The sequence below is a fragment of the Alternaria incomplexa genome (genome assembly GCF_024043165.1).
Source record: "Alternaria incomplexa strain BMP 0042 chromosome Unknown scaffold_1, whole genome shotgun sequence".
NCBI classification, from domain to species: Eukaryota; Fungi; Ascomycota; class Dothideomycetes; order Pleosporales; family Pleosporaceae; genus Alternaria; species Alternaria incomplexa.
The window spans coordinates 1,094,327-1,115,007 of NW_026249850.1; the positions used below are offsets into that span (position 1 = coordinate 1,094,327).

The 20,681-nt window shown below is 52.3% G+C and overlaps 9 protein-coding genes across 9 annotated transcripts; 3 read left to right on the forward strand and 6 right to left on the reverse strand.

Annotated features, from left to right (window-relative positions):
- Positions 1 to 87: 87 nt before the first annotated feature.
- Positions 88 to 961, forward strand: J4E90_000386 (uncharacterized protein; the record flags this gene model as incomplete). Its single annotated transcript, XM_051429982.1, has 3 exons — positions 88 to 114; positions 162 to 254; positions 341 to 961. 3 exons carry the CDS (start codon positions 88 to 90, stop codon positions 959 to 961), a joined length of 741 nt encoding a protein of 246 aa, XP_051295469.1.
- A 3,084-nt stretch (positions 962 to 4,045) lies between these two features.
- Positions 4,046 to 5,578, forward strand: J4E90_000387 (uncharacterized protein; the record flags this gene model as incomplete). The annotated part of the gene is made up of 8 exons (XM_051429983.1): positions 4,046 to 4,150; positions 4,214 to 4,248; positions 4,299 to 4,378; positions 4,432 to 4,454; positions 4,515 to 4,659; positions 4,711 to 4,736; positions 4,784 to 5,397; positions 5,455 to 5,578. 8 exons carry the CDS (start codon positions 4,046 to 4,048, stop codon positions 5,576 to 5,578), a joined length of 1,152 nt encoding a protein of 383 aa, XP_051295470.1.
- Positions 5,579 to 6,125: 547 nt separating this feature from the next.
- Positions 6,126 to 6,810, reverse strand: J4E90_000388 (uncharacterized protein; the record flags this gene model as incomplete). The annotated part of the gene is made up of 2 exons (XM_051429984.1): positions 6,126 to 6,740; positions 6,802 to 6,810. 2 exons carry the CDS (start codon positions 6,808 to 6,810, stop codon positions 6,126 to 6,128), a joined length of 624 nt encoding a protein of 207 aa, XP_051295471.1.
- Positions 6,811 to 7,538: 728 nt separating this feature from the next.
- On the reverse strand, positions 7,539 to 8,262 carry J4E90_000389 (uncharacterized protein; the record flags this gene model as incomplete). Its single annotated transcript, XM_051429985.1, has 2 exons — positions 7,539 to 8,163; positions 8,216 to 8,262. 2 exons carry the CDS (start codon positions 8,260 to 8,262, stop codon positions 7,539 to 7,541), a joined length of 672 nt encoding a protein of 223 aa, XP_051295472.1.
- A 1,245-nt stretch (positions 8,263 to 9,507) lies between these two features.
- On the reverse strand, positions 9,508 to 11,690 carry J4E90_000390 (uncharacterized protein; the record flags this gene model as incomplete). The annotated part of the gene is made up of 2 exons (XM_051429986.1): positions 9,508 to 9,813; positions 9,864 to 11,690. The coding sequence occupies 2 exons, from the start codon at positions 11,688 to 11,690 to the stop codon at positions 9,508 to 9,510; spliced, it is 2,133 nt and encodes a 710-aa protein (XP_051295473.1).
- Positions 11,691 to 11,715: 25 nt separating this feature from the next.
- J4E90_000391 (uncharacterized protein) lies at positions 11,716 to 12,047 on the reverse strand (the record flags this gene model as incomplete). The annotated part of the gene is made up of 2 exons (XM_051429987.1): positions 11,716 to 11,781; positions 11,835 to 12,047. 2 exons carry the CDS (start codon positions 12,045 to 12,047, stop codon positions 11,716 to 11,718), a joined length of 279 nt encoding a protein of 92 aa, XP_051295474.1.
- Positions 12,048 to 13,014: 967 nt separating this feature from the next.
- Positions 13,015 to 15,123, forward strand: J4E90_000392 (uncharacterized protein; the record flags this gene model as incomplete). Its single annotated transcript, XM_051429988.1, has 3 exons — positions 13,015 to 13,060; positions 13,109 to 13,476; positions 13,525 to 15,123. 3 exons carry the CDS (start codon positions 13,015 to 13,017, stop codon positions 15,121 to 15,123), a joined length of 2,013 nt encoding a protein of 670 aa, XP_051295475.1.
- A 516-nt stretch (positions 15,124 to 15,639) lies between these two features.
- Positions 15,640 to 16,222, reverse strand: J4E90_000393 (uncharacterized protein; the record flags this gene model as incomplete). Its single annotated transcript, XM_051429989.1, has 3 exons — positions 15,640 to 15,717; positions 15,817 to 15,922; positions 16,077 to 16,222. 3 exons carry the CDS (start codon positions 16,220 to 16,222, stop codon positions 15,640 to 15,642), a joined length of 330 nt encoding a protein of 109 aa, XP_051295476.1.
- Positions 16,223 to 16,777: 555 nt separating this feature from the next.
- Positions 16,778 to 17,872, reverse strand: J4E90_000394 (uncharacterized protein; the record flags this gene model as incomplete). Its single annotated transcript, XM_051429990.1, has 2 exons — positions 16,778 to 17,583; positions 17,632 to 17,872. 2 exons carry the CDS (start codon positions 17,870 to 17,872, stop codon positions 16,778 to 16,780), a joined length of 1,047 nt encoding a protein of 348 aa, XP_051295477.1.
- Between the last annotated feature and the right edge of the window lie 2,809 nt (positions 17,873 to 20,681).

The window sequence follows — 20,681 nt, forward strand, 5'->3', positions numbered from 1 at the left end:
CGCACGGCCGTTTCCGCGTCTTCTGAGCTCAACATCACCAGTTGGACATTACCAGACTCAACCCATTGCGCCTGCCCCACGCTCGACATGGCTTTCAGACCGCTGTTACGGCAGGTGAGTAGCCCGCAAGAGATGATGGACTGTGTATTAACATCGCATAGCGCGCCGCTGTCCCCGCCATGGCCGCCCTCTCCACCGCAGCAATCTTCGCACCCCGGACCGTATACGCAGAGGAGCGACCTGCCGACCACTTTGTACGTTAGAATGCCCTCAAATGCTCGACGAAGCTTTTTCGGGCAATCTATTCCCCCTATTAATCGTAATACTAACGCCAAAGTAGAACCGCAAACCTATCTACGATGATATGCCCGTCGATACCACAGCGCCTACCGCTCCCGCCCTAACAGAACCATCGAACTCTTTATCACCAGAGTCTAGCTACCGACCGACACCAACCGACCGCCTCGCAGTCCAGATCGGCCGTGCGCGCATGGCTCTGTACGAGCAGGCTGTCCGCGGCGAGAAGGCCGTCGACAACGCGCTCACCGAGACGCTCCGTCTCGAGCACTCCTTCACAAGCACCATCCGCTCATTAGCCCCACCCAGGGAATCCGGCGAGAAGGTCCTCCCAGGCGCACTCTACGTCCTTGTCTCCTCCATGGCCGGTTCCATCATCACGCGCAACCGCAACATCCTCCTTCGAACCTCCGTCCCCGTCGCTGTCGGCATCACCGCTGCGAAGTTCGTGCTTCCCATCACCACCAAGAACGTCGGAGACCTCATCTGGACCTACGAAGAGAAATACCCCGTACTTGCGGATACCCACCTGCGGATGAAGAACAGGATCTCGCAATTCATCGAGACTGGAAAGGCACATGCGCAGGGAACTGTTGGTATGGTCGAGGGGAAGCTGGCTGATACACGTGAGAATCTTGAAGGCTGGGTCAAGAAGGGCCGGTAAATAATACCTCCTCAAAAGCTTTCCGTGGCACGAGTACCTGTACATTAGAAGCGGGGCATAGGTGGGAAGACCATCTTCGCGCAATGTGATTTGCATTTCTTTTGTTCTACAGCTTCTGTCTCGTGCTTTTGGTGTCGTCCGAACTGGAAACTCGTCATCTTGCAAACCCCCCTATGCATCATCCTGTATATGCAGCAGCCTTTTCGAATATTCATGTACTTTCCAACCATGCTTCTCTCCTTTTCACCGTGTTCCCCGTCCCACAGATAGTCTTTTCATGACCGGGTGACCATAGATCTCTTAGTCTGAGTTCCCCTGTCCTTCCTCGTCGTCTGACAGGTGCCTAGCCAGAGCCTGATATAGGGTCCTTCCTTCAACCGGTCGGCTTGATAGCAACTTCTCTGTTAGATCAAGAAGGAACTGTTAGGGCAATCCCGGAACCACCTTTACCAGACTTGGGTTGGCGATGCATAGATCGAGAAAGAATGTGCGTAGTGGTGAAGCCATTGAAACATCGCGATACAGAAATTCCATATCTGAGTGAGTGACTGTCGCCTCAGGAGTTGAAACGAAATCGATGATGCCCCGACGAGAGGCTATCATGTAACGTGGATCCTTCAATCTGCATGCAAGAATGTGGGCCGTGAACAGTTCGGTCAGGCGGGCTCCGTTGTCAGGGAGAGTATCGGTATAAAGCCACTGCATGTATCGGTCGAAGTTGGCACCGTCCCAGGCGCACCCTATGACGATATGTACTGTGTCGTTGCTCTGATTTCGTGGTAGTGACCATTCCAGACGGCATAAAGGACACGTTCTTTCTCGATCCAGCCAGTCGTTGATACACGCTTGGTGGAAGTTTTGACCACATGCATTGCAGTATGAAACTGCAGCTAAATTTGCGACTTCCTCTGTACAGACGGAACAGTCGCCTTCAATGGCTCTGCGAGACTTTTGGAACTTCCTCTTAAAGTACTTCGAACTTGAGCAGAGTAGGTCCTCATGAACTGCAAAGACGGTCTTTTTGGGGCCGAAGACAACATTAACAAGCTTGTGGCCGAAACTATAACGCAAATCAATGGGGAACACGACATGTTCTGCGTTGATCTTACCGTATGGTTTTGCGTGCGGGTTTGCGTGCTGCACCCCGAGTTCTTGACACCGTCATCGTGATATCCCGTTTGCTGAATTCGTTGAACTGTTGATTTGTATCCTTGTACTCTCGAGAGTCATGTAGGTGTCAAGGTCGTTGGTTCGTCATCATACATAATATATACTGGACTAACATGATCCGCTAAGTGTCACTTTACTGGTAGTGAGGCTATCGTAGAAAGTAATAGCACGGGGACGGGTAAAGGTGAACTTCAAGGTACCAAAGGTAGGTGAGAGATCTATTAGATGATTGTCGCCGCTGCGGTGTTGGCCAGCGTTCGATCTGCCATATTGACAGCCTCTTGATTTGCCTGGGATACCACAGCGTGAAAAGAGATCATACTAAGGCAGTTGCGTCTCAGCCCACGCAAATTCCCCATTTTGAGAGTGGAAAGAGCCCTCTTCGCCTTCGCCTTGCAGGATAAGAGCGACAGCCCAGGCAAGCTCTTCAGGCAGCAATCACATTCGCTCACCTGCTACAACACAGGTCTACCTCCCTTCCCCCGCGAATGAGTTCCTTTCCTTAGAGATGCTCACGAAAATCGCGAGAGCCACCGGTAAGCAACTTAGAAGTGACGTGAAGCACTGGCGTTCCGTCACTCTTACTCGAAATACACAAGCCACATTGCCCACGTCTGATAGAAAGCTCTTAGCATCTCCGCCAAGCGCGCTACTTACGACCCTACACCACAGGCCATCATGCCTGGCCTACTTGTTCAAGATGCACATGCATGACAGCTCATCGCTTTGATGCATGGTCGCTGAACGGTGTATGGCATAGCAGGGGACGCCGTTGGATGATGCTAGGCAGAATGCTTTCCAAGCCCGCAACGACTGCCACATACTACGCATCCCCACAACGTGCGCATTACGGTTTGAGTGGTCGTACGAAAGCGGTCGTCTCCTTACTGATTCTTGTATTCACCACCACGCCTATCTGCGACTCCAACAGACTTGGTGATTGCATTGCATGCTGACCAGGCCTCTCTTGTGAAGGTGGCAGAGTTCCAATACCTCGGCGATTTCTCCTTGCAGCAAGTATCCCGACATGATGCACTACTCAACAGCCAGACCTTGCACATACATCGCTGGGATACTAGTGAGGCTCGGCACGGATTCTGTCAGCTTTGCGAACGTTTCTCCCCAACGGTCCAACGGTCCAGGCCGCAGTGGCAGGTAAACCGCCAGTTTGGTCAGAATGGCATGATTTGACACGGCCTTCCCCGGATCCGATACATTGGTTGATGCGCCCGACGCATTCCTTCCAATGCAGCTCACGCGGCCAAGGCGCCGGAAACGCCGAGCTACGAGTGGCTGAACCAGACGAAGACGAAAACCATAATAGAGACAATGGCAGGGAAGCATTTGGAATTCCGATAGCCGCAGGTTGGAAGCCGTTTGGGAAAGTCCTTTGTGTACGCTAGAGAACTGTGCCTCAAACACACAGCAGAGCAAGGCAGATCAGGTCTCATTCCCAGAACTGGATCAGGAGCCGGGGCTTAAGTCGTGTTAGCGCCCGAGAAGCAAAGGAAGAAGACAACAATGGTGGCATTGAGACATTGACGGGCGTGTTGATGGTGTGCACCCGGGGGATGGTCGGTGAGCTGGTGGCCCAATCTCTCGGAAGGAGTGACGCATGTCCAAAGCCACGCACTCGGTACTGGCAGGATGAGGCGTAAAGCTGTCGGTGTCATTCGACACGTTGGTCGTGGCTGTGGGTCTTTGCAACAGCTGGCAGCAGACAGGGCGGTCGAGGTTGCGAGGACTGCGGGGTTGACTGGCCCCCTAGCGCTCCCGTCGGCGCTTTCGCTGTCGGCGCGCCCTCCAAGGCCAGGGCCTTGGGAACGACATTATCCATTCCGCTGGGTTTCGCCTCTTCCTCGACACGACTCGGGGCGAGTCCTGTAGCGCACCGTAGCGCATCCCCAAGACATCATGGCCACCTCTGCGACTGACCGTGTGCGCAAGACCAAGCTGCGGCCGCTGTCCAGTGCCACCAATCTCACCGACTTCACACACTCGACCGCCGACCCAGCTGATGTATGCCGCCTGCTCTCCCCACTACATACGTACCATGGACCCCAAACTAATCGCGATATGTAGTCGGATGCACCGTCAGATGGAGAACTCAACGACTTGTACCTCTCCTGCTCTCCTCTCGTATACTCCATGTGCTTACACATCGCAGCGAGGTGCAAAGCCTCACGCCAAGCATGTATGGCGTCGAGAAGAAGTACGGCCGAACTTACCACGGCTTTCATGCTGGAGGTACGCATACCTACCGAATGGCTTTTCGCCTGACTCTAGCTAATTAATTCCAGCCTACCCATTTCCCAACGACGAGGTGCGCGCTGCTAGAACCCATATTCGCCCATCGCCCTTTCGCTGACTCGCATACCCACAGCTCGAGATATATCGCTTGGAATGGGAGCATCATATCATAACAGGACTTCTGCAAGGAAAACACTACTTCGCGCCGCTGAACACAAAGAGATCGTCGAGGATGCTGGACATTGGCTGTGGCACCGGACAATGGTGCATCGCAATGGGTATGTGCTGTGTCTGTAGCTCCTTGTGGAAACACGACTGACAAGCAACAGCAAAAAAGGCTCCAAAACATTGGCGGGTAGGCGATGCAATGCTCTCTTCATGGCCACGCTAACCAGACACCAGGTTGAAGGCATCGACCTATCCGCGATCCAACCCAAGAAAGACAGACTGCCCAACAACGTCGACTTCTGGCTGGACAACATCCTCAAGACATCTTGGTGGTTCCCCGAAAAGCAACCCTATACCTACGACTACGTCCACACACGCTTCATGCACGGCATCTTCACCGATTTCCGAGAAATCATACAAAAGGGCTTCAACAATCTGAAACCTGGTGGATGGATGGAGTCGCAGGAGATATTTTCCAAACTCCAGTGTGCCGAAGGCATGCCGGAAAGTTACCCGCTGCTTGAATGGTCGAATCTGCAAGACGAAGCCGCGCACATCCTGGGCCGGCCGTTACGCATCGCGGATAAACTCAAGAGGTGGTACCGAGAAGCTGGATTCGTGGATGTGCACGAGGAGGTCTTCGCTTTACCCGTGAATCCATGGCCGAAAGAAAACAAGTCCAACATGTACGGCAAGTTCTGCATGTGGAACATGCTCGTCGGTTTGCACGGATGGACTATTGAATATTTTGTCACCGGTTTGGGCTGGACACCAGCAGAGGTCGAAGTCTACCTCGCGCATGTGAGGAACTCGCTTGCAGACGAGAGTGTGCACGCCTATTACAACTTGTAAGTCGCACGTTGAACATGTCACAATATGACGAGGCGGATGCTAACATCTACTAGCTACGTAGTATGGGGTCGCAAACCTAACGACGGCGAAGCCGGCAGCACAATACCCAAGCCCGACCACTGGCCGCAGCCTCCCTCTGACGACGACGAATCCACCTTTTCATCGGGAATATTATAATACACTTTTGGAACAGCCAGTATTAGCTGGCACGTATGCATATGATTTAGCTCTTGGCGTTATTCATTCATTAGGGGTTTGGGGATCGTGCCTTCTTTCCTTTTACATGGATTGCAAGGAGGTAATTTGTTGTTGTCGTTGTTCTTTGCATATTTTCTCGGCGGCTTGTGTCGATTGAAAAAGCCTTGAGCGGTGGTTGGATCCTGTTGCTTGAGGGTCTGCGATTTACGATGTATGAGACTTGGACTTTCTATGGTGTTTGGATGAGGGGGTTAGTTGTTAATGTCATTCGGTCTGTTGCTATCTCAGGTCTGTGAATACAAAGAGGAGTCACTGTAACGTGTGTATCGGGGTTGTCTTCGTAGTTGTACGTGATACAGTGTGCTACTTGGATGTGCGCACATGCATCATAAGTTACGTTGGAGCCGACTTTAGACCTGTAGCTACAAGACCGCTACCGATGCTCATACCCCTTCATGCTGTTTCTCCGAAGGTGTCCCAACATTGCCTGAAGTCGCTAATGGATCTCGAGCGTGTCGCTGAGATCTCAGGCCTCCTTTTCCATACATGTGTTCTTGTTCAGAGGCCAGGTGCCCTTGATTTTGTGCCCCTCCAGTTGAGTTTTCATGGAGATGGCAAGGTCAGCAAGGAACTCTTTGGGCAGTTCATCACTACACTTGATCAAAAAGTCCACAGAGATCTTGCGCCACAGATCCACCATAAGGCGACGACCGAGACTGCCCGCGCATGTTCCCCGGTATACGAGCACGATGGTATCGGTTCGTGGACAGGTATACTTGTTCTCGTATTTTCCCATGGAAACCTCGAGCAGACTTTCGACGGCGGAGTTTTTTGCTGCCCTGTCTTGCAGCTTCTCACAAAGCACGTAAAGATTGCCGAGCACGTCGAATTCGTCGCAGATGGTAGTAACGGTCTTTGGACTTTCAAGAGTGTCCGTGAGAACAAGACCGGTGTACACTAGATTCATGTAGATGCCGAAGATCTCCGGATTGTCCTCTGGGAATCTGACAATGCGTCCTTCGCTCTCCGCCCAGTTTCCGTTTAGAGCACGTTTAAAGAACTCAGAACGTGCGCAGATGATTCCTTCAGGTATGGAGAAGCGCTGCTGGTGTGGCTCTCTGCCCACGACGATTGTGACGAGCTTGGATGGGTCGAAGCTGCAATGGTTAGTCTCTGATACTGATGTTCTTGCCCATGATTACTGGCCTCATCGCTTTCTTCGCGTCTCCTCGAGTGGCTTCTGGAGTAGCCATGGCCGCTACGATGATGGCAGAGTTGCCTGATTGGTTTCGGGGAAGCGGAAGGTGGCGAAGGGTTTGCGGAAGGAGAGACTTTTGAACTGGGTGTAAGCGAAAGAAAGAACTCGAAACGGCAAGTTCGTTTGTCCAAATCTGGCGCGGTGACTGGTGAATTCGAGTGACATCATCGGTGTCTGAGCGCGGTGAGCGACCGCCTCCGACTAACCATTGGGAAGCGTAGAATCAGTGGAAAACTCAAGATGCGGACTAGCAAAACTTGAGTTGACAACACTAAAAGTGATGCTAGACATATACATTAGCTTGAAATATAATAGCGGATGAGTATATAAATCAATGTGGACACCATGGTACACTGCCGGAAAAGAGGCGCAGAATTGGAGTCTTTAATCTGCTTTTGGATAAGAAAATAAACGGACCAAGTTGAAAGACGAACACATGACAATGCGACTAAGTTTTCGTACAATTTTCAGGTTTGGGACGTATTGAATCAGTGAAAAGAGAACGTCTTGACTTGCAAACTTTGTATGTCTGCCATACTTTTGGACTAGATGCACATGCACCGTATCTGGTTGCTTTCACGTCACTGTCCCAAAGCTCTCATCGGAGATTTACCAAACATGACATTCCTTCCGTAGACCGCAAATACCACGGCCGTACTGTGCAAGCCGGTACATGGCTACTCAAAGCTTCTCTTGATATGCAGTATAACCCTTTCTACATGCTAGATTGCCATTGCGCACTGGACGCTCACTATGAAGTGAGTAGGCGAGATCGATGAGAAAGTCCCTGCAGAGGCCTTCACTCTTCTCAAGAATGCTCTTCGTGCTGATGCAGGTCCAGATGTCGACCATGAGGCGCCGTCCACGACTACCTTCCAATGTGTTCTTATACATCAACTCGACGATCTCGGCGTTGGGTAGTCTGTCGGTGGACAAATCTGTTGTAACTTCTGTGTGGAGAGTTTCCAGAGCGGCATTCTTAGCTTGCTTGTCTTGCAGCTTCTCGGCGAGGATGTAGAACTTGATGGTCGACAGGGTATGTGCTTGGAACTCGACAGGCGTCATCTTGGAAGCATCTGGTTCATTGTACAACACGCCCATATAGATGAGATTGACGTAGAGGGCAAAGATCTTGGGGTCATCTTCAGGTAGCTTAACAAGTCGAGCCTTCTTCTCAGACCAGTTGCCGTTCATCGCGCGGCGAAAGAACTTGGACCGTTTGCATATAATGCCTTCATGGAGCAAGAAGTCTTGTTGGGAACCTTCAGGACCGACGCGCACAGTCAAGAAGGAAGACGGGTCGAAACTAGATTGTACAAGTCAGATCCCGCGGGCGGCGGTCGCGAAGGATGTCTTACCTCATGGTGCTGGCCTTCGCAGCTTGTGCAACTGTGTTTGACTCCATCGTGAGCACAATAGCCTCGGTGGCCTTGAAATTGCGGAGGGTGGTGTGAGGAGAGGTGAGGAAGGGACTGCCGAACAATTGCAGCTATACGAGATGTTGGTCCGCAACTTGGCTGTAGGCAGGTGCACGTCTGTGGCAAGCCGCAATTAAGGTGAAGGCCGGATTGCAGGACTAGTGCTGTGACTGGTGTAGCGGCTTAGAGGATGAAGTGAGAGGCCCCGCAATGATGGCAACGGAAGCGGTCGAGAAAATGAATTTCTTCTGATGCCGCTAGATCGTAAGGCAAGGCGGAAATAAAGAATGTTAGCATGGTGTAGTATTAGATGCTGATACCTATTGGGCAAAGGACAAGCACGTGCTATGAGTCTAGTCGCGACTTCCTGAACATGTAGCCACCTATCTTGTCATCATGGTACCTGCCTCAGACGGAAAGACCACTTACCTGGGCGCACCTTGGCAAATGGAAACTTTACCTAACCAACCTCACTATGTCGGACCTCTTCCTGACCGCTCATGTGCGCTTGCGTGTACTTTTGCCATGTTGTCATCACCATTTGAGACCCGACTACACTCCTCAACCAGCATCTTGATGTTAGCAGAACCCCAAACAGTTCAAATACAGGCGCAACCTCTTCGTGCACACCAGACCGGCTCTAAGACTCACCTTCACCTCGCCCTCTACCCAGCCCGCCGTCTGCCTAGCCCCGCCACCCTGCATGCAAGCCCTCCCACCTGAGCCCACCCATTATCAGCACCTACAGGACCCACCTTTACCTGAAGATATAAACCCCAACATTACCCTATCTACCATCAACTCCCCTCCACTTGGCGGACTCGGGTGGGCTCCTGACGGTTACATAGAGTGCATTGCACGGATTAGAAAAACCTAGAGAAAAAACAGACAATATGTCCATCAAAACCAAAAGTGACTCTGGTAATGGGAAAAAACACATAAGAGAAGGATTTGTCACACAAAGGGCTGAACTCAGGAGGGCGCGCCGTTCGATTCGGAGTGGGCGTCGGTCAGCAGATGCTGGGTGGGGGTTGAGTTGATTCTTTTTTGCCCTCTTTTTTTTCGATTTGGGTTAGGAGGTGAAGGTGAAAATGGCATGTGAGAGCGGGTGACGTATGTCTCTCGTAGAACAACAACACGCGGCCGCAACTAAGACATAACAGAGGAATGCAGAAGACACGCAGAGGCATGAGGAAATAGAGACATAAGACAGATACAGATGACTTGAAGTTTCATGTGACTTTTCTACTTTTACCGTTAAGTATGTCCTTCCTGAATGGCATCGCAGCGTACCCGTTAGGCCCGTGTGATGGCGTGGCACTCCTTTCTGTCAGCTTCTTCCACAGCTCGCCTATACTTGCTCTGTTGGCGGGGAGCATGCTATATTGCAAGCTGTATAAGTTGCGGCGGTGAATCGGTGGGACAAACTGCCCTGACACGAGATACAATAAGACGCTAGGCGAGAAGTAGTGCTTGCGTATGCGATCGCCAAGGTCGAAATAGGGTTGGAACATCGCACGTAGTGACAGCGGGATCGACTGCGTAGTATGAGTTCTCGTATATCACAGGATAGAGCAGTTCGACTTACCTTCAGCAACACATAGGCCGTCGGCGGTGAGCCTGTCTCGCTTGTCGTGCTAGAGGTAAGATCGGTCGTGTCTTGTAGCTCGAAACAGATTCCTCCAGGTAGTCTTCCAGGATCCTTCAGTCGTAGCATGACTGCAAAGAGCGGGAAGTGATTGAGACAGGCAAGCCCCATCTCCAGCGCAGCTTTCAGTCCGATGACAGCAATGCGTGCGCTCGCAAACGTCAAGTAGAAGACGAACACAGTTGGCAGTAAGAAGAACTGCAGTGTGAAAAGAATTGTGCCGAGCAATAGCTGGTCCAAGTCGTAGTCGCATGAGTCGATTCGGTTGCGGAGGATGTTGCGCTTCTTTCCACGGAAAAGGTGGAAGAGGGATATGATTATCGTAAGCTGCCAATGAAAGATGCGAGCAGACGCGACGTAAAACGAGTAGATGTGCAGCGTCAGCAGCGAAACGAGGTCCGAGAAGATTGAGATGGGCATAGTGGCGCCAGCGAAAGCGGAAAAGCCAATGATCTGGATCAGCGCAGGTAGGTGTGGCCGCAGAAGTGATATGCATCCCGCCCAGTAATCAATGACCCAAAGAAAAAGGTCGCCCAGGAACGCAGCCAGTTCAGTGTTCAACTTCAAGCCTCCGGGCCATCCCATAAGCCATGATATCATGCGCCGCAGACCGTCGACCGACCAGGTACTGAATATGGTATCGACCTGAGCAGCCACGAACGAAGCGTTCTCGATGATGAACGTTCCGACAGCAATGCCCATTATGACATCGTTGGCAACTAGCCACAGACTATTGTAGAACCGGATATACTCAGGATGACTGTTAGTGATGGATTCCCAGTTGACTTTCCGCCTTCGTAAAGTGAGATACTGAATGGGCCAGTAACAAGACTGTTGTAATCGTATGTCGATCTGTTGCGCTGTTGCGGAGATATCCTTCAGAGCTGGCGAGTCGGAAGAACCTGGCCGCCAATGTAGAAGCTGAAGGACTGCCTCTCCCATTATGCGATGTGTAATCAGCCCGAAAATGAAGAGTTGCGCGGCTACCGGCCATATCCAGACTCTGAACGCATAATGGAGGACAAGCCATATGTAGTCCCAGAGATCGTTTGCAGACTCGACGACCCGCTCACTGACACTCAAGGCTCGCTTCATGCGCTTGCCTATCATGCCGATGTTCTTCTGCAATAGGGCGTTCAATTCGTGCGAACAGTTCACCTGCTCGATGAGCATCGGCAACGCCAGCTCCTTTTGAGTGCGCGGGTGTGCAATGACCGTGTGCAGCTTGAGCTTCTCAACGAGATGTGCCTTCCTTCTGCGCTCCTTCTCTTCTGCTTTCTCCAGCTCCTCGAAAGCTACATCCCATTCCGCGACCCTTGTTTTGTCTCCTAATGCGAGCGTGATAGGCTTGAGCGAGAGGTATTGCATACGCGTTGGGTGCGGTCGGTCGTATACGATGACTTGCATAGCCACGAGCGGTTCGTGAGGATAATGAAGGCGCGGAAAGCGGAACGAGGGGTCGGTATGAACTACGATGAGGTCGGTATCAGGCTGTTCGACTGGGCTCTTGGGGTTGACGTAGCCCAAGGCGCGCATAGAAGAGTGTCCGCATCGTTGAAGTAGTTCCTGGACATCGTGTGGGCTGTGTCGCAGCAAGGTTCCGACAAGCAGCGCGTTCTCGACTTGACGCAACTCGACTTCTTGAAGCACAGCTACCACAAAGACATCTGACTCCGAGTTTCTGAACCCCACCAGAACACCCGGCACAGAATCCTTTGGAGCGTCTGACGGCCAGAATACGCGCATCAACCCATTGTGTGTGACCATGTCATCATCCTGCTACCCCGCTAGACTAGAAGGAACCGCGACGTTTGAGCTGCTCGCGCGCAGAGATGCCGGTGCCTGCGAGTCGGGGATGCTGTTTGATGCTGTTAGTAGGGACCCGGAAGTGCGATCAAGGCTCATACTGACCAGGTCTGTCTCTTGTGTCGCGATGCGCGCAACCGGTAGTATGAAGAGGAAGAACAGTAGGGACAGCAGACAGAAACCCTTAGCAGTCCGTGTCACAACGCCGTGATCCCAGGCAAAGATACCTAGTTCGTAGACGCGCGTCACAAGATCCCAACGGGCGGTCGAGTACCCTGCGACGAAGATTCCGATAGTAAGAATAGAGAAAGCGTGCATCTACGCCGTCATGCCAAGTTGTATTCGGAATGGTCGAAGGGGGACTGCGCGAACACTAGACTAGCATTCAGGAAGGCGCAAGTGTCTGCGATGCGTCCTGGCTTTCACTCTGTGAGTTGACACTGGTATGAAGTAGTGCGCTTGGGAGTACATGGCGCTGGATGCATTAATGCGCGAGGCGTAGACAGACGATGATCGCGTACGTGGAAGGTCCGACCGGACTGATCGAAATGTGACGCTAAACCCGAAATGGCCTAGCGTTCATCGCTCTGTCCTCGACAACGGTGAACACCATCACAGAGGCAAGCATCAACACCCAGACGCACAAGGAGATTCACCCTTTTCGACAAGCAGCTATAACACACCAGCTACCGTGCTACGGTAGGTGCTTAATTTCGTCTCGTCAACTCTTTCTACTCTACTTCGATACTGTCTACGCTGATTGCTTAGCGCGATTTGGCGACGAGCATTCCCAGTGCCACATGCATCGGTCGATATGGGCAGAGACGGGCAGAGGGCCGGGAACACCGAGAGTGCATTGCGATGGGCAGAGGTAACTACAAGTAATGGATTTTAACGGCGTTTCACTGCTGTGTGAATCGCAACGACCTGGGCAAAATTTGGCGCTTTCACCTTATGCAAGAAAAAAGCTGAACAGGTCTAGAGCCTACATCGACGCTAGGTTACCTATCTTGTAGGTTTTCACGTCGATGTAGGCTGCAGGCCTGTTCAGTCTTTTTCTTAGTTGACGTGCTTTGTTCGCGTTGATTACTAGCGCGTCGCGTCCGTCCGCCTGAACCTTGGAACCTTCGCAGTTTTCGTTCACTCCGGCCGCGACTGCCTCTTTCATTGACCTCCACAACTTGACAACACAAGTAAAATCTCACCGTTGCTAATATTACCCAGTCAACTACGAAACCCAAACTTTGACCCTAGACAAGGAGACTATCACGACAAACAAGGCGACATGACTGTCTGTGGCTTCTACCAGCGGAATGCATGTAAATTTGGTGGTAAGCTCATCCGCTATCCTTTATAGACAACTGTCTTACGCGAAGCAGATTCCTGCAAATTCGAGCACCCTGGAAGTTCGCGAGATGCAGCTCGAGGCGGAGGCGGAGGTGGAGGCGGCTTCGGCGGAAGTTCCAACCGCTTCGGTGCTTTCAACGGCGACCGCTATCGCCCAAGTGATAACAGCGGGACTAACTCATTTGGTGGAAACCGTGATCAAAAATCATCGACCTTCAGCTTAGACAAGGACGCTATTCAGATCGATCTCGCCAAAGAGCGCCCGATCTATCCGCTTTCATGCTACGGTCCAGGAAAAGATGCTCCACGGCAGCTCATCGAGGGGCCTGTCGAGATCAGTCCAGAGGAGCTTCGATCCCGGTACTACACATTACGAGCGGCGGGCAATGAGCCTACAGCGGTAAGTCTGAAGTTCAGCGCTGGGTTCTTGATAACTAACGGTCTGTAGCAACAAGAAGAGGGAGCACTGAGCGAGAAGATGCAGCAGCAAGTAAAAGCGATTTTGGATGATATCACAGGTGCTATCAACTATGTCGCAGAGGGTGCCAACGTTCATCCCAACCGCATCGACATCGCCAAGGGCACTGCAGCAAGCGGATCAGCAAGCAACCCGACTGGGTCCTCTAATAATGCTGCGAATCCTTTCATGAAAGCACCAGCGAATCCGTTCCAGACTGCTGCAGCTTCATCTCAACCATCCGCGTTCGGGCAGGCTTCTACACCAGGATTCGGCAAACCGGCCTTCGGTCAACCAGCACAGACAGCGTCCGCGTTCGGTCAACCTTCAAATCCAGGTCAGACAGCATCGGCCTTCGGTGCAGCCTCTGGTTTAGGTCAGAAACCATCACCTTTTGGCCAATCTTCAGCGTTGGGTGGCGGACAAGCATCAACTCCAGGCCAGACGTCGCCCTTTGGTGCAGCTTCTGCTTTAGGCCAGAAACCATCCCCCTTCGGCCAACCGTCAGCATTGGGTGGTGGTGGGAGTGCGTTTGGGAAGCCTGCTTTTGGTGCCTCAGGATTCGGCCAACCGTCCATGCCGGGCGCAGGAAGTGCATTCGGACAGGCCAGCAGTATGGGTCAAGGTTCTGGATCTGCTTTCGGCCAGCCATCAGCTCCTGGTGCAGGAAGCGCATTCGGACAGGCCAGCAGTATGGGCCAAAGCTCTGGATCTGCTTTCGGCCAGCCATCAGCACCAGGTGCGGCGTCGGGTTTCGGCCAAGCAAACGCTCTTGGACAAAAGCCAAGCCCATTCAGTAAACCAGGTTTTGGACAGAGTGGATTTGGACAGGCGGCTCAACCAGGTGCCAATGCTTCTCCTTTCAGCCAGCAAGCTTCGTCTGGCGCGTCACCATTTAGTCAGCAAGCCTCGTCAGGTCCATCTCCCTTCGGCCACAAAGCACAGCAACCAAGCCAGTCTTCACCATTCAGTCAAGCAGCCCAGCAACCAGCTCAACCTTCACCGTTTAGCCAGCAAGCTCAACAGACGCAGAAGCCGAATCCGTTCGGTCAGCCTCAGCAGCCGTCTACACAAGCACCTGTACCTGCACCTGCACAGGCAAACCCTTTCGGTGGCGCCGCAGCGTCTCAAGCTCCGGCCTTCGGTCAACCAAGCAAACCGTCACCTTTCGGCACCCAACAGCCTCAAAACAACGCAACGCAGCCGGCAGCTGCCAACCCCTTCCTCAAGCCTCAAACATCTGCCGCGCCAGCAGACTCCACGCCTTCACCTTCTCCGTTCACCACCCAGACACAGAGCCAGCCTGGTAACCCTCCCGCCCCCGTCCAGGCTACCTCTCAGCCGGCTTCAATAGCACAGACTAGCTCAGCACCGCGCCCCCATGTTGAAGGTGTTACACCAGATGGCAAGCCCATCGATCCCAAGGACCGTTACAAGGAGGGCAAACCAGAAGAGTATGAGGGCGAGCAGGGTAGGATTCTAGAGGAGATCTACAAACGTGTTGCTCAGCTCGGGCGATTCAACGATGACGAAGACATACCCGTCGCACCACCGAAGTGCGAGTGGATCGCGCCGCTTACGCTGTTGTGAAGCGACGATTTGAGTCGGATAGGACAAGTGGGGGCATCTGATGGTAAATGGCATGAACGGCGTTAATTTTGGTTTCGTGGATAGATCTCACATAATGATGTGTTAAATAATAGACTAAAATGCACACGAAAGCGCGTGTAGTTACGCATTCAATTAATTGCAAATACGACCTTCCTAAACGGTGAAGCAATTATCTCGTAGTTAGACAGAGTTTCAGAGAGGCCACGATTCAAGTCCGCATGTCAAGTTTAGGTGAAGGGCGCCTGTCACAATATCATCATCAGGTCCCAAAATACCACCATGAACAGCCTAAAATATATTTGGTATAAGGTAGTTACTCGATGAGTATCAGCTTTCGTAATGACGGAGAAGAGTCCAATCTCGTAGTGTACATGCGTGTTCCATCCCACTGGTCCATCGTTTTGTACTGCCTGCTCAGCCCGTGCATATCCCCATTCGGCGCGCTCCGCACGTTCGGCCGCGTAATCGTCGCTTGATAGGTGTGTCATGGGTGATTTATCGCTTCTTCGCATCGACTTTGTCCTCGAGGGTGCGAACGTAGCCTTCTATCCGTTGGACGGCGGATTGGAGAGCCTGGTTTCGTTAGTCAAGGCCTGCTTCACTTGTACAGTCCCGATGTATTGTTCTTGCGATCGAGCTTATGCGCAAGGGACGCAGGTAGGAATGACGTACGTAGATGTCCTCGGTTAAGAGCTGGTTCGATACGCGGTATTCGTCAATGACATAGTAGTACATGCCTGCGCCGGATGCGGTAGCACCGAGAAGGAAGCCGAACAATCTGTCGTGTGTTAGCCATAAAATTTCAGCCTTGTTTGCCATTCTAGTAGATGACGTTCGCCGTCGTGCCTGCCTGATGGCATGTGACAGTCTTCCGTGGCTGTATAGCCGTCCAAACCAGTTCAATAGAATGCAATTGCGAAATGAGCACTCACCCTCCCCTGAAAGCACCAACGGGCTTCTTCACTGGCGCAACAACAGTGTCCTGCCTCAGTACAGCGCTTGTCTGGAATCCGCGGGAAGCAGCCATGGGCGCTCGAACGCCGGCGCGAGCCGCCGCCCTCAAGAATTGAGTTGCCATTGTGTCCTTTGCTATCTTTTACGTCGCTCGTATCGTGTCTCGGAATCTGGTCGCAGATTGTGAGCGTGTGGGTGGAGCGTGGTGGTGGTGACGCTCGTGTGCCGGCCGTGACGTTTGTGAGCTACCTGCTCTCCGCACTACAAACAAGCAAGCTCGACTCGCCTGACCTGGACCCTTGCCTGCCTCACGCTTATGTCAGCCACCCCGCCTGGCTTTATCTGGTAGACCATGCACCGCGATTCATTCATCGCATCTCGACACAACAAAGTTTTTGCCAAGTGTGATAACTGAAAAGGGTTGCACCAGTTGCTTCGTCTAAGTTCTCCACTTTCGATGGTTCTGAGTCACGATTATTGCCGCTATCCAACTCCGTCTTCAGCGACCCTCTCCAGATGCGGTCCCTGAAGGGGCCATCCAGGGCTTCCGAGCTCTTACCTGGTCGATACGTCAAATACACTCGCACGTGCCAAACATGCATATGACGCGGAGACATCTCGTTATAGTAATTATTGAATTAAATCGCGATGCGCGTAAGGGTATTGTAAATCATGTACACTAAGGAAATGAGGGCCTACTAACGGGCAGTGTCCTCGTGCAGTCCACCAACTTCATCAGATCTCTCTTCTCTACACCCAGAAGACTCATCCTGATGTAAGCCTTCGCATAGTCCAGGTTCCAATGGACCTGGTTACCAACAAACGACTTCCACTCATCGGCGATCTTGGGATGTGTCGATAGCACCTTGTCGCTTGGGAGGACGAAGACCTTCTGATCAGCACTGCCACCGGAGGGATTGTTAAGAGTATCGTTGTAGAATTCGACGTCCCAGACACCGGGGGTCGTATCGAGTGGCTTGTCGACGACCTCTGGGCGGACGTCCACGAATCGTTGCTTGGCTGTTGCGTGGGCGCCTACGAGTGCTGCGAGATCGTGGGGCGAGAAACCCTTGTCCTTGAAGATGGCGATCAGTTTGTCGGCGTCTTGATGAACGTCAGGTAGAAGTCCTTTGGGCGCGGCCTTGGTCGCATCCTTGCGGCCAACGAATGTAAGTACGCGGGGCCCCTTCGGACACGAGATTGTTGCGTGATTGTGCGCATATTGGACGAGATCAGCGTATCCGACCTTGTACTTGGATTGTACATCTCGAAGTTTTAGGCGAATGCTCTGAAGACCGTTGTTTTCGGGTCTTTCATGCTCGCCGAACTCCATGAGTAGCGATCCATCGGCACCACCGTTGAGAGCATTCTTATCCCAAGACCCAGCATCGTGGAAGCCCATACGGACTGCAGCACGAGCATTGTCGTTGCATTGTTTATCGGCCCCAACAAATAGCTTGGTAAGCTCGGCAGAGACATCGTACCCTATATCTGTTAGGCCATAGACGATTAAGGAGGATTGTCGTAACTCACAAACGCAACATTTGTCAACACTCAACAATGAGCAGGTCAACGGCTTGTTGGTCTTGGTGTTGTCGATGGGTGACTTTTTACCAGACAGAACGTCCGCAATGAGTTGTTCGATGCCTGAGAGAACACCATTGAGAATCCCATCAATAAGGCCGGGTGCGGCATGACGCGGTTCCAATGGAGTTGATGATGCTATCGAGCATAGAGCGATGAGTGGCAACGCCAGTGATTTAGTAGGGACCATCATGGCAGCTGAGGTAAGTAACGACCGAGAAGATTATGAACAATAAATTATAAGACAGTGTAAGAGGAGCAACTGTGAGCTGATGAGGAACAAAAAGACAAGATGTTTGGAACATCCTTATATTCCCCGACTGTCTCCTAACAGCAACGGTTTACCAAGTCCCAGGCCTTCCATTCTCGCCGATCACAGTCCCGCATGGAACCAAGACGCCGTTCAGTTGAGACCACAGCAAGCCACATTGAGTAGAGGGATACAGCTCGGTCCCCGAAATAGTAATCTATCCCTGTAGCCCTGGGTTAAGCCAGCCGCTTTAAGGCGATACGGTTGAGGGAAGCTAGCCAAACAACTACCAAGTGATGGTCATGACAGCGATATGCAGGGCCGAGCCTAGACTAATGACCCTTTGAGACAGGTAGATCCCGTCAGTGTAGGAAGTCAGCGCAGTCTAGCAGTCCCCGCCTAGAAAAAAGGTGCCAAGCTTGCGAAGGGGCGCATTTGCGAACGGTCTAGCTGTTACAGACATGTGCCTGATTCAAAGAGTGTGAGTCGAAACACTCGCCATTCGACAAGCAAGTACAGCTTAGAGCGGAATATCGACAGTACAGTCACAGCATCCTGCGTGAATGCCACCAATACGTGAGTGCGGAAGAGCACTCTGCCGAAAAGCAGCATACCGCTTTGCGATTCTCCGGTGCCGCTAGCGTCGGTATCCGTTGTCCAGAATTCTACGAAGCCACGATAGCCTCGTGTTCTCTCGTGAAGATGCATGGTGGCTTGTCCAGATCTCGCGTGTTCGCTTGGCATGTCAAAACTCAATACTCTCCGCATGGTGATCCGGGACCTGAGCCCATCATCCGCGAAGAAGAATACGCCACTTGCCTTGCGGTCCCACATACGGGAACTCGTGCAACGACTAAGCGGTGTATTTGTTCTTCAGCTACACAAGCTAGTACCATCAGCTGGGATTCGCTTGCATGCCCAGGTGTCGTGGCATGGCGCGCAATGCGATTTCGAGCTGCCTTCGGGTATTGCCACAAGATAGCGATACAAGAGCCACTGACGCTTTCCGCTAGCGAACGGTGATGTTAGTGATTGAGGCAATCCGGTCAGCCTCCGGTCCATCGACCGCTTGTAGAAGAGCTGAGCCAAGTGATCGACAACACTAGTGTAATCGTGCAGCCGCTGCTGTGGAGAGCCGGAGCCACCACGAGCACATGACCTTTGAAATGCTCAGCCCTGTAGGTATTTGGCAGTAACTGAACTCTTCCTCATGCAACTGGATTACCCTCGAGTTCTGCTAATTCAACAAAGGGCTTGTTCATGGTAGTAAACCCAGCATCTGCCACCCTGTGTCGGTGTCCATTGCTTTTCAGGACGTCAATGTTGAGAGTAGTGTTCAGAATGCGCATCGACGCGCATACAGAAGGTGTAAAGAGCGAGGGTCTTGCAGGTACTTCTGCTGACCTTGCGCGGTTCCGCTTTAATGCAGGTACCATTACCGTACCAACGTGTTGCACGGTAACAAGCAAAGCTATTGACGTTCAGTGCAGCCTGACATCGTTCGGAACCAAAGTGTTGGATGATCCGACGCTCGGAGGTCAGGCGCCCATGAGATTCGATGGCAGAACAGCCCAGCAAAGGGTTGAAGAAGTTGAAGTCTAGGGTTCAAAGGTTGTTGAGCTTCATGTACCGTTCCTGTCGCCTCCAGGGCTTCTTCGGCCCACAAAAGCATGAGCCTTGACACGGTGCTTGATTGTTTGTTCGCTCCAAGTGTTAGCATAAACGTCCCTGACCCCTTACCGCCATAACGCTCAACAGTGACAAATATTCCATCAGACATCGTTATCGCATTGCTGGAGAGAGAGATGCTTTGGTGGAGCGGCGAGGCCACGGCTCTAGCGGGAATAATGGTCTTGGCGTGCGGCAATCGGAGCCCCCGATCAGCGGAGGCCTCGACGCGTCTCGCCCTTTTCGATCTTTGTCCCTTCATGCATCAATACTGAGGGCAGATTCGCATCAGTCGGGCATTCGCATCAGCCATCTGATATCGGCTGGCACTCCCCTTTCGCAACCTCGTCACTCTTACTCTGAGCTCGCGACCATTATCACGTCATGCAGACAGATGTCGCGTCCGGAATCCTCTGGCAACAGTCCGCCAAAACGTCGACGGACGGTTGAAGGGTCGTGCTGGCCTTGCAAGCAAAGACGAGTCAAATGCGACCTCCAGAAGCCCACATGTCGACGATGCCTCCTTTCCGCAAACGCGGAAGACTGCAGCTACGACAAGTTACTACTCAGATGGAAGAAGCGACCTGCTAAAACGGTGCCCGAATGCCTCCCACAGCTATCCATCGAGCGTTCGCTCAATAGCATTCACCTGGCATTCAATGAGCGAAGAGCACTGGAATACTTCAAAGCGCGATTATGGCCACTTTTCTCCACTCTTCATGAGCCAGTTCCGCCACCAGTCGCACTTGCCCTGCGCTCTCAACCTGTCCTCCAGGCCCTATGCGTATTTGCCGAGGAGCATCGGGCGCTGCAAGAGCGCGGATCGTCCAAACAGACTCTTGAGAGGAGACGCTTGCATTGCTTGTCAGTTATCCGCGGCCAACTGAGCAGCGAGCAATCCGATGGTGCTGCGCTCTCCGCACTTTTAGTTGCGGTGCTGCTTTTGTACTTCCTGGAAGGCTATGTCAACTGCATGTCAGATGACGCTTCGACCGGTTGTCACCTTGCAGGAGCGATCGCAATCATCAACGCAATGGGCGGCTTTCGAGCAGCATGGTCATCGTCAGACAGAATGACTAGA